Consider the following 13,152-nt stretch of genomic DNA (forward strand, 5'->3'; position numbering starts at 1 on the left):
CGCTCCCTGTTTGCAGCAGTTGGGGTGAGGTTTAGAAGCGGGAGGAGGGGAGCGAGAACAGAGCCGTCTGGAATCCATTAGCCAGTTGAGGCATCACTGTTTCACTGTGGGAACCTTATTGATTGCCCTCCTTTATAATTATTCCACCTCCAATCCCTCCTTCTGGCTCTGGCACCAATCATGCTTTGAGGTCCCCCCTTGCCTCTTTCACTTGCTGTTTTTGCTATTTTTGTCCCTCTTTTTGAGTTATTATGCCTTTTTACAATAATTTAACACTATGTCTGCATGGCAAAACTTTTAACCAGTTCTCATACGTGATATTGAACCAAATCTTTTGTACTATGCACTATTAACAGGATATTTAAAGATGTGACCTTGATCTGTGGGAAATAATCAGATAGTTCGTGATTCTTGGTGTACTGATAATAAAAATCAAGTCTTGATTATATAAATAAAACTAGTGCTGTTTTTTTAAACTCCTACTCCAGTGTGCTGTGTAGCAAACATTACGGTATATTGTTTAATTAACACTGACTAAAAACAAAAAAGTAACAGGAAACTGTGAATATGTAGCTTTTTGATTTGAAAGAATAATTTGAAAGCAGTTGAAGCATGTTAGTCGGGTTAAAACAGAAGCTAGTCTACATGTTTTGGAGCGAGACTATAAGAAGTGAAAGGGATTTAATTTTTTTTTATCCAGCCTTCATTTTCTCACACAGCTTCTATCTGATTTCCTATTGTGATAACTTACTGTGTTTCCATAAAGCTCCCAAACGGGGGATGTAAACCATACTGGACGGTCTTAGAGCTCTGGCTGCCCCTTTGAGCTCTCTGTTAGGAGGATGCTAGTTGCAGACTTTAATCTGGCCAGTGTGCCAATAAGTGATACACAGCTAAAGATTTGCAGGTAAAACTCACACTTCAGTCAGACCTCTCCACGTGCCACATCACTGTAAAACCATAATGTGATTATATGAGACTAATTAGACTAATTATTTGGTGCGTAGGGCACATACTGCGTTGTTAATGACAAACACGTCCTGTAAAAGCCTAAAGAAGATGGAGAACCTATAGAAAGGAAGAAGCAAATGGTTACTATTTACCTTATCTCTACTCTTTTAGAACTGCCATTGGTTTAAGTTCATACCTCTCTTAATACTTCAGAGGTTTTTATTTAAAATATACAGGACTTTTGTTGAGGTTTGGTTTTTAAGTACGCTTCTTTTGTTCCTGTTTAATTTGATTTAGTCACATAGTGTGGAAACAGATAATTGAATTGTCTGAAATTCAATCATGTCATGAGGGTAAAATGGATAAAATAAATTCTCATTTAGTAGTGACTTGCATTAAACAAAATATTTCACGCTTGTCTTCGATATAATGCTGTTAGTGCTATGGCTCTGCTTGTTTGTTTTTGTGGCAAGGTTTATTTAATTATGTTTATTTGGGTAGTTACATCTTTGTAGATTGTCTCTTTTAGCTCTGTGTAAAATGTTTGAACTGTCCTGCCAGAATGTATTGTTTATAACATGCAATACATTTTGCTACTTTGCCATAAAATAGTCTTCCTCCGCTGTGATGTTGTAAGTTTACAGCCTTTTTCTGTAAATGTAGTGTTGGCGGTGGTGTTCTTGCTGCATGCATTCTATGACTAAGAGTTTTCATTATGACTCAGTCACAGTTTGCTGATTTATCAGCCAACAGGCTGAATTCTACTTAAAGTTGGCTTTCCATGTTGACGGCAGAGTCGTCCTAGTGCTCGGAGCTGTATGACACTGGTAGTGGTTTAGTGAAGGTAATGTCATGAAGATGGGAAGCTAAAAATGGTACGACATCAGGCTGAGTGGAAAAGACATAGAAATGCTTGAAAAGTAAAATGAGCCATGACGAATGTGTCATCCTCCCAGTTTTAGGTTTACATGACAAAGGTCACCTCTTGCTTTTCTTCTTTGTAGATTTAGAGTGTCGGGGAGGTCTCGGAGCAGCCCTGCACCCTGCAGCTTTGCAAACACTTTGACTGTCAAATAACTTGATTTAAATACTTAGAGGAAAGTTGAACTGTTTCCTGTGTGTCTTAGGGATAGCTGTACACCATGGCAAGGTTGCAGATTTATTTAGAAAACAGCTGAATCATTAGTTTCTGAAATGTCTTTTGTTCCTTTTTGGAAGGAGATGGTTATCTTTTTGATTAGAAGAAACTCATCAAGTTCATCTGCAGATATTTTACCAAAAGCATTAACTTTTAAATACTTCATTTTAAATAGTTATGGCTGTCAGCGTGATAGAATTTAGTCAATCCATTTTCAAACAATTTTTCTTTCTATATTTTCACACACTTTGTTCACATCGTTTGCAAAATAAATTAATCAGTTTTCTTTTAAGTGAGATTGGTATCACCCACTGTTAAATTGAAAATAACAATTGAAGAATTATGTATGTGCTTTTTTTTTGTTAAATGCTTCCTTAGACCAAATGAAATTTGCCTGCAGCTCCTGTGCACCATTGAAGTCGAAGCATTGTCAGGAAATTGCCAAGTCAGAGTCACTTGTTCCATCATTAAAAATTTAGATCCATATACATAAAGTTTGAAAACAATATAAAGGCATTTGTTAATTTTTAAAATTATTTTTTTGCCTTCAGTGGATTTAGTTTCAAATAGTCAAAAAATACTGTTTGCATCACCGACGACATGTTTAAAGCTATAGGCTGTAAAAACCTAGATAGCAAAAGTAAATGTGTGTACATATCCACTGAGTGCACTTTGAAGTCACTGTAACCTCAAGCGATCCACACCTCATTGCTGAGTCTCAAATATGTGTTGGCAGTCTACGAATTATAGGTTTTTCTGCTGTTGTACTTGAGTTTCTGAAATGTTATAGTAGTAATTTGTGTAATGATAAGTTAATCTGAAGCTCGGAGCTTTTCTCATTGATGCACAACTTGTTTTGACATGCCATCGACAGGAATTAGTTTGAGTAAAGTTCATTGTGTTCACCTGCTTTAACCTGCCTGCTGCCATGAAAACACAGAAATACACGTCACGACACTGGCCTCTGATTGAACACACTTCCACTACACACCTTCAAGGCCACACTGTGTGTTTGTGTATACATGCACTACTTTGTAGTGCAGTGTTTACTCTGTATGTGTTTGTGGTTGATAACCGGCCCACTCATGTTTTCTTCTCACTCTGTCTTTGCAGGAAGTTCGGGGAGCGCCCTCAGCCACAGCGCCTAACAAGGTGAGCGTGAACACACGTGTTCTCTTTTAGATCTTGTTTTTTTTGTCATAGTGGTATTTGTATGTCCGCTTTTGTGTGTACTGTAGACACAGTCTTGTGAATAACTACTGAAGAACTACCTCATTTTTAACTCCTGTTCTAATAGGTGTAATTATTGTACCATAGCCAGAGATTTTTAACACATTTCACTGTAGACTGACGTGTCATTATTGGGTCACGGAAAATGTCATTTCTATTTGTGATTTCTAAAAGTTGGTGATGTAATTTACGTTCAAAATACATCTGTAATAATTCTGCTAGATGTTGTTATTGTTCTTGCTACAGCAGCATTGCACGTGTTGGCCTGATCAACCATACTTGTGGCTTTGGACATCTGTTATCTGTTGACCTTTGCTGTTTTACATCATTTTTTTCTACTATCAATAGTTTATTAGTTAGATCTCTGTGGACTTAAGTCCTTTGGGACATGTGTTAATATGCTTGCGATGAATAAACCTTTTTCTTCAGTTGTTTGTAGAGAAACATGCCAGAGAAGGAATATTTCACCTTATCAAGGCGTAGCTTTGAGTAGTTAGGCTGCACATGTTTGATTATTCTGTTCTTTTTAAGTTTGTTCCAAGTCATTTGGAGTAGCGTTCGGGTGAACGCACAATGTTGATGGATGTTGTGGGTTTCTTATGGCGGTCTGTGTGTATGTGAGTTGGAGGCCAAATGGGTGTGTATGTGTACGCACTTGTTTGCCTCTTGGTGTTTGTCTTTGTTAGTGGGAACAAGCATGGGTTTGCCTGTGTGTTTTGTGTCTGTGCATGTGCTTGGTCTTTGCGCGTGGCACTCAGCAGGGAAAATGAGGAGTTGCATATTGCCTGGAACAGCCAAGCATGGTTTTGGAAAAAGGGGCCCCAGCACCTTTTGATGTCCCCCCCTCTTCATTCATGTGCTGCCAGTGCGCTGGCTTGCAATGGCCCTTCGATTTGTCTGATGGTTTTTGATGGCCAGGAACATGACAGACATGAAACACTCTTTACCCAGCAGCCGAAAGGCACGAACAGAAGTGTGTGTGTGTGTGCGCGTGCGCGTGCGCGTGCGTGCGGCTGTAACCTTATGTATCATGATGCTCTGTTCTTTGTGTTTGTCTATGAATCTGCCTTAGTGTCCTCATGTCTCCAAGTTTACGAACACCCACTATTCCCCTTTGAGCAGCTATAGTTCCCTGGTTTTCAGTTGGGCAGCAACACAGATCGCTGAAATAGTGCAGCATCCTGCAGGGGGCTTTTTAGGGCAGCTAAAGCTCCAGGTCCTGCAGGGCAGCACTGTCAGGAAGGTTACTCAACTGGAAATACAATACATGACACACATACACTGGATATGAGTACACATGCATGCACATACACATCTTAGATTCAGAGAGATACACAAATCTACACGCAAACAGACACATGAGCATGCAGGCTGGATAAGCTGCTGCCTCTGTTGGGGGAGCCGCCCCTTCAAGGGCCAGTTCTCCCAGACAAAAGAGGTAGGACCAGCTCTGCAGAATCCATCACCGCAGATGGAAAAGCTTCACAGAAACCACTTTTCAGTTATCTGCTTCTTTTGTCAAAAAACTGTTAAATTTGAACTCAAAATGAAAGCTGAACGATTGATTTTGCTTACTATTATTCAGTGTGGAGTTGCATGCTGGTGTGTTCATCTTTTGTTCATCAACAGATTTTATACAATCTTTTTTTTTTTTTTTTAGAGTTTTTCCATCTTACTGTGCAATAACACATTTATGGTTAATTCACATGTGAAATCCCTTGCTTCTCCATCACAACAAGAGCTTAAAGGCATTAGAGGAGATTTAATTTCCTACGACTTTGAACGTAGCATGCGCACATACAACCTCTCCCTCACCCCCCTTTAACCTCCCCCCTCTTAACATTTACGAAGAAACGCCCCCCTCTAGAAACTTGCGTAGGACTCGTGAAGTTGCCTACAGCCGCAGTATAATAAATAATCAATAATACATTTTACCTGTCCAAGATGAGCAAAACAAGTCTCCAGCTAACTACGAAGCTATACCAAAGCAACACATACACAAAACACGTAAGTCCAAGGCGAACATAATCTACGTAACTAGGCCTGAGCCTGAAGATTTTTGATTGACAGGAAAGGGAGCAAAGCAAACGCCTTGGTCCGAGCGCATTGATTGGCTGATGTTTTTCAGGTCCTGCCATGTCCACAGTTATTTTTCTATTTTTTTTATTCTTTTAGAAACCATACATACAAGTCCACTAAAGGTCAGTATTTTCATTTTATGTGAATCAGACAAATTAAACAACAAAAACATTCTCCATAATGCCTTTAATGTCCCATTCAGCTTTCACTGTATATAAATTATTAATCCACCAAGGAGGTGGAGTTAAGTGATGATCGACGGTGGTTTGTCTGTTTGTTATCAACATTACTCAAAACGGAGTAACAGATTTAAATGAAATTTTCAGGGAAATTCAGAAATGACACAAGGACCAACAGATTGAATTTTGGCAGTGATGCGGCTTCTAGTCTGGATCCACAGATTTGTGAGTCATTGCAAGATAGCGGCACAGCATCACTGTAACTATGACCACAAGTGAAGCTACGTTAGCCGTCTGCTGATGATCACATGATTGTGATCCTACTACAAATCAGCCACTGCAGACTTATTGGGACTTATCTACTGGAAATGATACAAGGAACAATTGATTAAATTGTGGGGGTGTTTCCGAGTCCGAGTCCCATCAATTCCCCTTGCCCTCTACATATTTAGGTCATGCAATTTGGTATCAGTGCACAACACACACTTGTGCTCAGCGCAAGGTCATTGTGTTTGTGGATACAACTATATTATGTTGCCGTGATTTCTGCCACAAATTTTCCCAAGATTTCATTCATCGGAAATGATACGACTGAGCAGCCTTGGAGTACTGCGCTCAAGGAATGCTTTTCTTGTATAAATTAGTTTTTATCCTCCTCATTAGTTGTTGATGCCACAGGCTGTAAGGCAACTCACACGAGTGTCATAATGACAAGATTTATTAGCTAGTTCTTCGGTAGTAAAATATCAGAGCCAAGATTTAGTGCAAGCTATTGCAAGATTGTGTTGTTACAAGCAGTTTTCTCTCGGTATCTTAGAGGCTCACAAGCATCTTCTGGAGGTCAGACATCAAACACTGAGGCAGGCATTCATGTGTAGGTTGCTTCTCCTAGACTCTCAAATGGAGCATATGTTTAAAAGGAGACTAAGCAACCCAAAGTGGCGGATTGTTAATGTTTTCACCCAAGCCTGACACGACAAATGTGTGTAATCTACCTTTTGTGATGCAGAAGGGGGCACACTAATTGCAGTCTGATCATCTTAATTGAGCTTTTCACAGTGCACGTGTGTGTTAGTATGCCCCTCCACTCTTTGTGTGTGTTAGAGTGTGTGTTCACAGGGGGTCTTGTGAAAGTCCCGCTCTGCTGTAGACGCTGTGGCAGATGTACAGGACAGATGCCTGTCTGCTCCGCTGCATCTGTAGCTGGGCAAAACCCAGCCCCTCCACACACACACACTCACACAAACACACACCCCCCATCGTGCCTGTTTTTGAATCTGTGTCTCTTTTTGCAAATCTGTCTGGCACATTTTTGCCTCACCTCTCACAGCATCGGTTCTGTTTCTCTCTCAATCTCTCATCTCTCGCTCACTCCTCACCTCTGACACTCCTTCCTCTTCTCTTGAACTCGCACTTGCTGAATGCACTTTTGCACATTTTCTCGACCCAAATACAACCCAACAGAAATTAAACCTGCTGCTTAGATGAAGTTCCTATGTCACTTGATTCTTGTCCACCACTTTATCTGTAACTTTCTGTGTGGTTGTTTGCGTTTCTGCTGTGGTGATTCAGCTTCTCTTTCAAGCCTGCGTTGTCATTGCTTGTCTCTGGTTGCTGGTAATATCATATGTGGGTGTGTCTGGTTCACTTGAAGTTGAAATGCCCTTTACCCATATGTTCTGTCTGCAGAAATAGGTCATTAATTTATACCTCTACATTCAGTGCATTTATTTTTGATTGTAATTTAACCTCTCCTCAGTGGTTTATTGTATGCTAAATTGCACAAAGAATTTATAAAAATGTCTGCACGCTACTCCTGCACAGGAACTTGAGCTGTGCACTGGTCACTGTCTCTTCTCACTTCTCCTTCCGTCTTAAGTACTAAGGAAAAGTTTGGCTACGCTGTATGTATGCGTGCCAGCATTTCACAAGGTCTAAGAGATGACTGATCACTCAGCCATTGCTATTATCCCCCGAAGCATCACCGATCCCTTTACTTTCATGACTTTAAATTTATGTACCTTCCCCCTGTCCTGAGGCTTTGTTTAATGTGTGGCATCAGTCGTTTCTTCACAGATATCCATAATATAGTCATCAGTTATAAGCAGCTTTTTGGACAACAGTACTCCCATTATTCTCCCGATTTTCACTAGTGTTTCATAATGCCTTGAAATTATCTAAAAAAGTTTTTTGACTGTGTTGCTTATTACTAGAAACCTCGAGTGTGACTGTGGTTTGTCATGTGCCTGGCAAAAGCTTACATGACTACTTCTGCTTACAAGACAAATGTGCGGTGGTTACATATTTATTGATACACTTCAATGCTGTGACTAGACCTTGACATTTTGACAAAATTATAATTGCACAGACCTACTTTGATGTGTTATTTACTCGATTCACATGCACAAAATTTTACATTTTTTTGCCCATATCCTGAAAATGACAATATTAGGGTTTTTCTTGACGAAAGAATGGACATTCAGGTAGTGACTATGCACGACAGTAAGCATAACACAATGAGTCTGTCTTCCCTTATTTGACAAAAATGCATGCATTATCCTGTTATTTTTAGTACGTATGAGTTTCCCTTTGTGTTGCCAATAACCAAAAATTCTTCTATGCCAGAGAAACCCTGCCATTAATGTTCACATTGCTTGTGAAAATGAATTATCTTGTTTACATGCAGCAGTACGTACTTGTTAGTCCGTTGGAGTACAGCCTCCCTCTTTCATGACTTCAGCCTTGTTAAAAAGGTTGACGCTGTGATATTTACACATCTCTAAAAACTTGATGATGTCAAAGTCCTTCATACTGATCAGAAAAATGAGCTTTTCTTTATTTAAAAAAAAAAAAAGAATATTACTTTTTTAACCCTTTAAGCTTCAGTCAATTCCAGCCGTTTTCAGTACAAAAAAACGCTAATATTCTATTTTTAAATAAAAAAAAATGACGAAAAATACAGGGAATATCGGACGCGCATCGCGAGGTGCATTTCCTTGAAAACGACCGATTCGTGGATTTTATGCCGACTTCAGGACATGTTTTGGACAAAATAGTTTACTGGCTTGTGTTGTCTGGATGTAAAAGGTTGAATTATGGCCGTTTTTTGTGGAATCTTTTTTTCTGTGTGTAATAATGAACCCGGAAATGTGAGTCGCGCTGTGTGCGTTGAAGCCGTGTATAGAGAACGGATGGATGAATATTCGTTTTTGTCGGACAAATGTGTTTTTCTCACCCGCTGTGGTAATCACATCTGAAAGTGGTTTATACCGGCGGATTCATGAGAATCTAAGCTTTCCATCGGCGTATAGTGTTTGTATAATCGGGTTTGCAGCCGTCGGACATTCTTGAAATTCCTATGCAAATTAGTAGGTGTACCGCCGGCGGTACACCTATGACGCACTGAAGCGTAAAGGGTTAACTTGATGGGTGAATGTACAGTACTTGATATGCTGAGACTTCAAATGCTGCTCCAGTCATGAATGACCTCCTTGTTTCAATGTCAAGAGGTTGCTTACAGAAAATCCTGGTATTTTCTTTACATTTTTCTTTTAAAAAGTCCTAATTTCTGAACATAGTCACAGTTTTTATACTTTTTTCTGTCTGTGTTATTTAAAAATGCAACGAATACATGTTCAAAGCTGTTAATGTTTTCAAATTCACATTTACAGCAAATTTATTTTGTGGTGGCTCATTATATTTTAGATGTCTTATTCATCATCTTATACATATTTCCCCCAAATTTAAACTGACACATCTTGTATCTTTGTGAACACAGAAATTTATATTAAATTTAGTGGGAAACCCAACCCCACAAGATTTTAATATAAAATTCTGCGGGCTTAAACAATGCTTGGCCACACAACACAAGTTTATAGAGATGGGTTTGTGTAATCATTTGATCATAGGCTATTCTGTTACATGTGATCGTTGCCACATGTGGAGCATCTTTGTTATCTATTCAGAGGCTATTTTAGGGAGTTCTGAAGTGACTGTCAGTGTGAAAGAGGGCATTGCAGATGACGGTACAGACAGAACCACAATGAGTGAAAGGTTTAATCTTATGCTGAAGTATTTCTGTTTTCATGGGGAATCGTCTCTCCCCTACCCAGCCACAGTGGTCTGGAATGGTTTGGTGAAACAGTGTTAACCACAAGCAAAGGCTGTTGCACGTAACCTACCCAGCACTAACGTTTGATTGTGGTGTCATGCAATAACTATGTGGCAATGTTTCTGAATATTTGATAGAGCTATTTCCCTAATTATAAGGATGACTCAGATTGTGGCTGATCTAATTCCATTTTCCATTCATGCGCTGTTTTACTTCCCTTTGTCAAAATGACAAGAGCTGATTGCAAAGTGTTGTTAGCCTCAGCTCAAACACCACTGAGAAAGCACAGAGATCATAACACTGAACACATCCTCAGAGATTATCCATGACCTCACATGTCATTCCTGGCTACTTTAAGCTCATTCCAGGAGGAATGTCTTTTAGGTTGCCTGCAAGTAAAACTAAGAAACAGAAGTTTTAGTTGTTAGTTGAGTAATTGTTAGTTTACCTTGTTAATAGACTTATAAATTCCTTTTTTTGTACTTTTGTTTTGAACAGACTTCCCACTGACATGAACACTTAAACATTTTTGCTCTAAAGTTTTTAGATAGTTTTTATGAGTTGAAAATAATTTTCTGTGTTTGGAAGCTTCAAATTGCTTTGGACAAATTCATTTTTCAAAAATTGTATTCAACTATTATGATCAAACAACAATGCAACAGTAATCAATAATTTGAGTACTTCTCTTCGATTAAATTAATTTGTTCAAGTAATTTTTTAAAGACACAAATTAATTCATTTTACCTCCTTAAATTATTGCTTTTTAAAATTCATGTTTTACTCTAAGATGGTAAAATGTGTGTCTTTGAATTGTGGGCAAACAAGACATTTGAAACGATTGTCTTGACTAATGGAGACACTAATTGACATTTATTTTTTACAATTGTCTGCCCTTTCATCAATCAAAAAACTAATAGACTAATCAAGAAAATAACATTATTTGACAGTGAAAATAATTGTTAGTTGCAGTCCTCATCAATAACTTGATCAACTCCTTGGCACCAGTGGTGGATACACTGAGTGAATGTAAATAGGATGGAGGAAAATCTGAAGTGATTGATGTAGATACTGACTGTATAGGAAGGTGAGGGTCATATCTGTGATGTCATCCTTCCTGCAAGAGCAGCAGGCCACAGTCACCATCAGAGGCATGACATGTGCCCTGCAGGCCTGACATCAGCAGGTCTGGACTGTGTGTTCTCTGTATAATCAATCAGAGCTGTGAGCACAGGAGTCTCCCTGGGGTTAAGTGTGTGTGTTTATCTGTATATGACGCTGCTGAGAGAAAGATCACATCCTTTAATGCAGTCACATCTTAAGCACATACATGCAAATAAGTGAAATGTTTTAATCAAACCACTGCTTTTGACAGTTTGGCAGGAGCTGTGAGGAGCTTTTTCCTGTCTTGATATAATTTTCTCCATGTGGTGTTTAAACGGTATCAGGCTGCTTCTGATCATTTAAATGACATCAAATGTTTGGAACTCTTGGATTGCACCTCCAACAATTTCAGCTGTATTGGCTGGCAATCAGTGATTTCCAAAATACTGAATACACAACAAGCACAGTCTAGCTTTGCCACGAGACTGAAATATTGCTAAAATTAGCGTCTCATCATCACACCGTGAAGCAAGAAATAAAGCACTTTGCAGTCCGTTATTGAATGGATAAACCACAATCACTCTCAGCCGTCCTCCTCTTCTGTGTCCCCCTCCCACAGCTACACTGTGAGGGGCCCCTTGCTTTTCATAACAAAGGCCATGTCTAACCCGAGCGTGCGGCCCAGTATTGCGTGGCAGAGTGGAAAGCTGAGTGGGAAGCCTTCTGAGCACCCCAGCGTGTCAGGTGTCACCAACATCTGTGCATATGTGTGACTATCCACGCATCTGATGTGCCTTAATGGTGCATCTAAGCCTGATCTTTCACCAGTAGAGTTCTCTGAAATACCTCAATAACTTTGTGCTTGTGTATGTTAAGAAGGTGGGGAGGTGTAGAGGGGAGATGGGAGATTTTGGCAAAGTTGACAGAAGTAATTTGAGCACGGACCTTGCAACATTTAGACACGAGATGAGGAATCTTTGCTGGTGAGCTCAGCCCGGTTGTTTTTGTTTTTTCAGCTCTGGTGTTTTCTTTTCCTTTTTCGCTCTTTTTTTTTTTTTTTTTTACCTCTCTGCCCCAGTCCCGACTCTTCGTCTCCCCCTCTCCCTTCTCTTCTCCCCCACGCTCCTCTCCCTTTGCTCCTCACTGTCCCTCCGAGCCGGTCATTAACAGTTCAGCCCACCCCCACCCTCAAATGGACCCAGCTGGGGGAGAACATAGCTTTTTGGCTAGCAGATTGTGCAGGCTCTGAGGCTTTCCAGAGGTCACTGCGAGTATACTGTATGGGTTTCTGTATGTCCTCATTCCATACTTGGCACTTCAAGCGCCTTTATTTTTTTCCATCCAGCTACATAAAAGCACAGCCCTGTAAAAGCTGCTCGATAATCTTCACTGACCCCTACACCAACTCTAGAAGCTCCCTCTGCTTCAGCTTTGCGTTTCGTCACACCCAGTATCACTTTACCTCATCTGCCAGATCACAAAATAGCCTCTTAATGAGTGTTTCTCTTCTGTCTCCCCACTTTTCGTCATGCAGAGAAGCAATGAGGAATTACCTGAAGGAGCGAGGTGACCAAACTGTTATGATCCTGCACGCAAAAGTTGCACAGAAGTCCTATGGCAATGAAAAAAGGTGAGTGGAATATAAACGGCATCCTCTTCGTTAGTGTCCTCCCTGTGTGAAGGTTTCTGCAGACCTTAATAATCAGTAATAAATTTAAGTCATTAAGCTTTTTGACAATTTAGCATATTTATACTCTGTTTCCACACCACTGTCAAGAAAAAATGAAGTGAACTGTGCGAATTGAAAATGCAAATTCGTCTTGTTTCCATTTGCTTCTTTGGAGTTAATAAATTAGGTTGCATAGTGTCATCAGAAGGTGGCGCTATAGGCTACATTGCACAGTTGTAGAAGCCGAATACAAAAACAGCTGGTTTGCCACTGGCTTGCAACATGAAGAAGAAAGAAAGAAAGAAAACTTAAAACATCTGTGAGATATGTAAATGGTAATTCTGCTTGCCATGATCAACATAAACGCTTGTTTGAAAAACTCAGAGACAACTACAGATAAAAGCTTTTTTTAAAAATTGGGTTAGATTTTATGAACTTCTGAAAAAATAAATAATAAAAAACACGGATATTCGGATACCAAAATTAATATCCGGATAACGCCGTAGCGAACGGATATTCGGGATATTCGGGACCAGCCCTACAGCGTACTAGCTGTTGTTGCCTCCGGTTCTTTGTGTTAAACCTAAATGACCAACTGCTCGTTTCCATCTTATATTTACTAGAGAGATATAGCTGAATGTTGTAGGAGTTGCATCAAGATCACAATTTTAATCCTATGAGAGAAAAACACACT

At 39.7% G+C, this 13,152-nt stretch overlaps 1 protein-coding gene across 1 annotated transcript in view; it reads left to right on the plus strand.

Moving 5' to 3' along the window:
- The window catches only part of rbpjb (recombination signal binding protein for immunoglobulin kappa J region b), a 48,096-nt gene that overhangs the window by 25,384 nt on the left and 9,560 nt on the right, over positions 1-13,152 (plus strand). Inside the window, exons 2-3 of the mRNA XM_022204424.2 lie at positions 3,203-3,241; positions 12,324-12,419. Of these exons, the coding sequence (XP_022060116.1) occupies positions 3,203-3,241; positions 12,324-12,419 (135 nt within the window). The remainder of the gene's footprint in view (positions 1-3,202; positions 3,242-12,323; positions 12,420-13,152) is intronic.

The sequence above is a fragment of the Acanthochromis polyacanthus genome, chromosome 23 (genome assembly GCF_021347895.1).
Source record: "Acanthochromis polyacanthus isolate Apoly-LR-REF ecotype Palm Island chromosome 23, KAUST_Apoly_ChrSc, whole genome shotgun sequence".
Lineage (NCBI taxonomy): Eukaryota > Metazoa > Chordata > Actinopteri > Pomacentridae > Acanthochromis > Acanthochromis polyacanthus.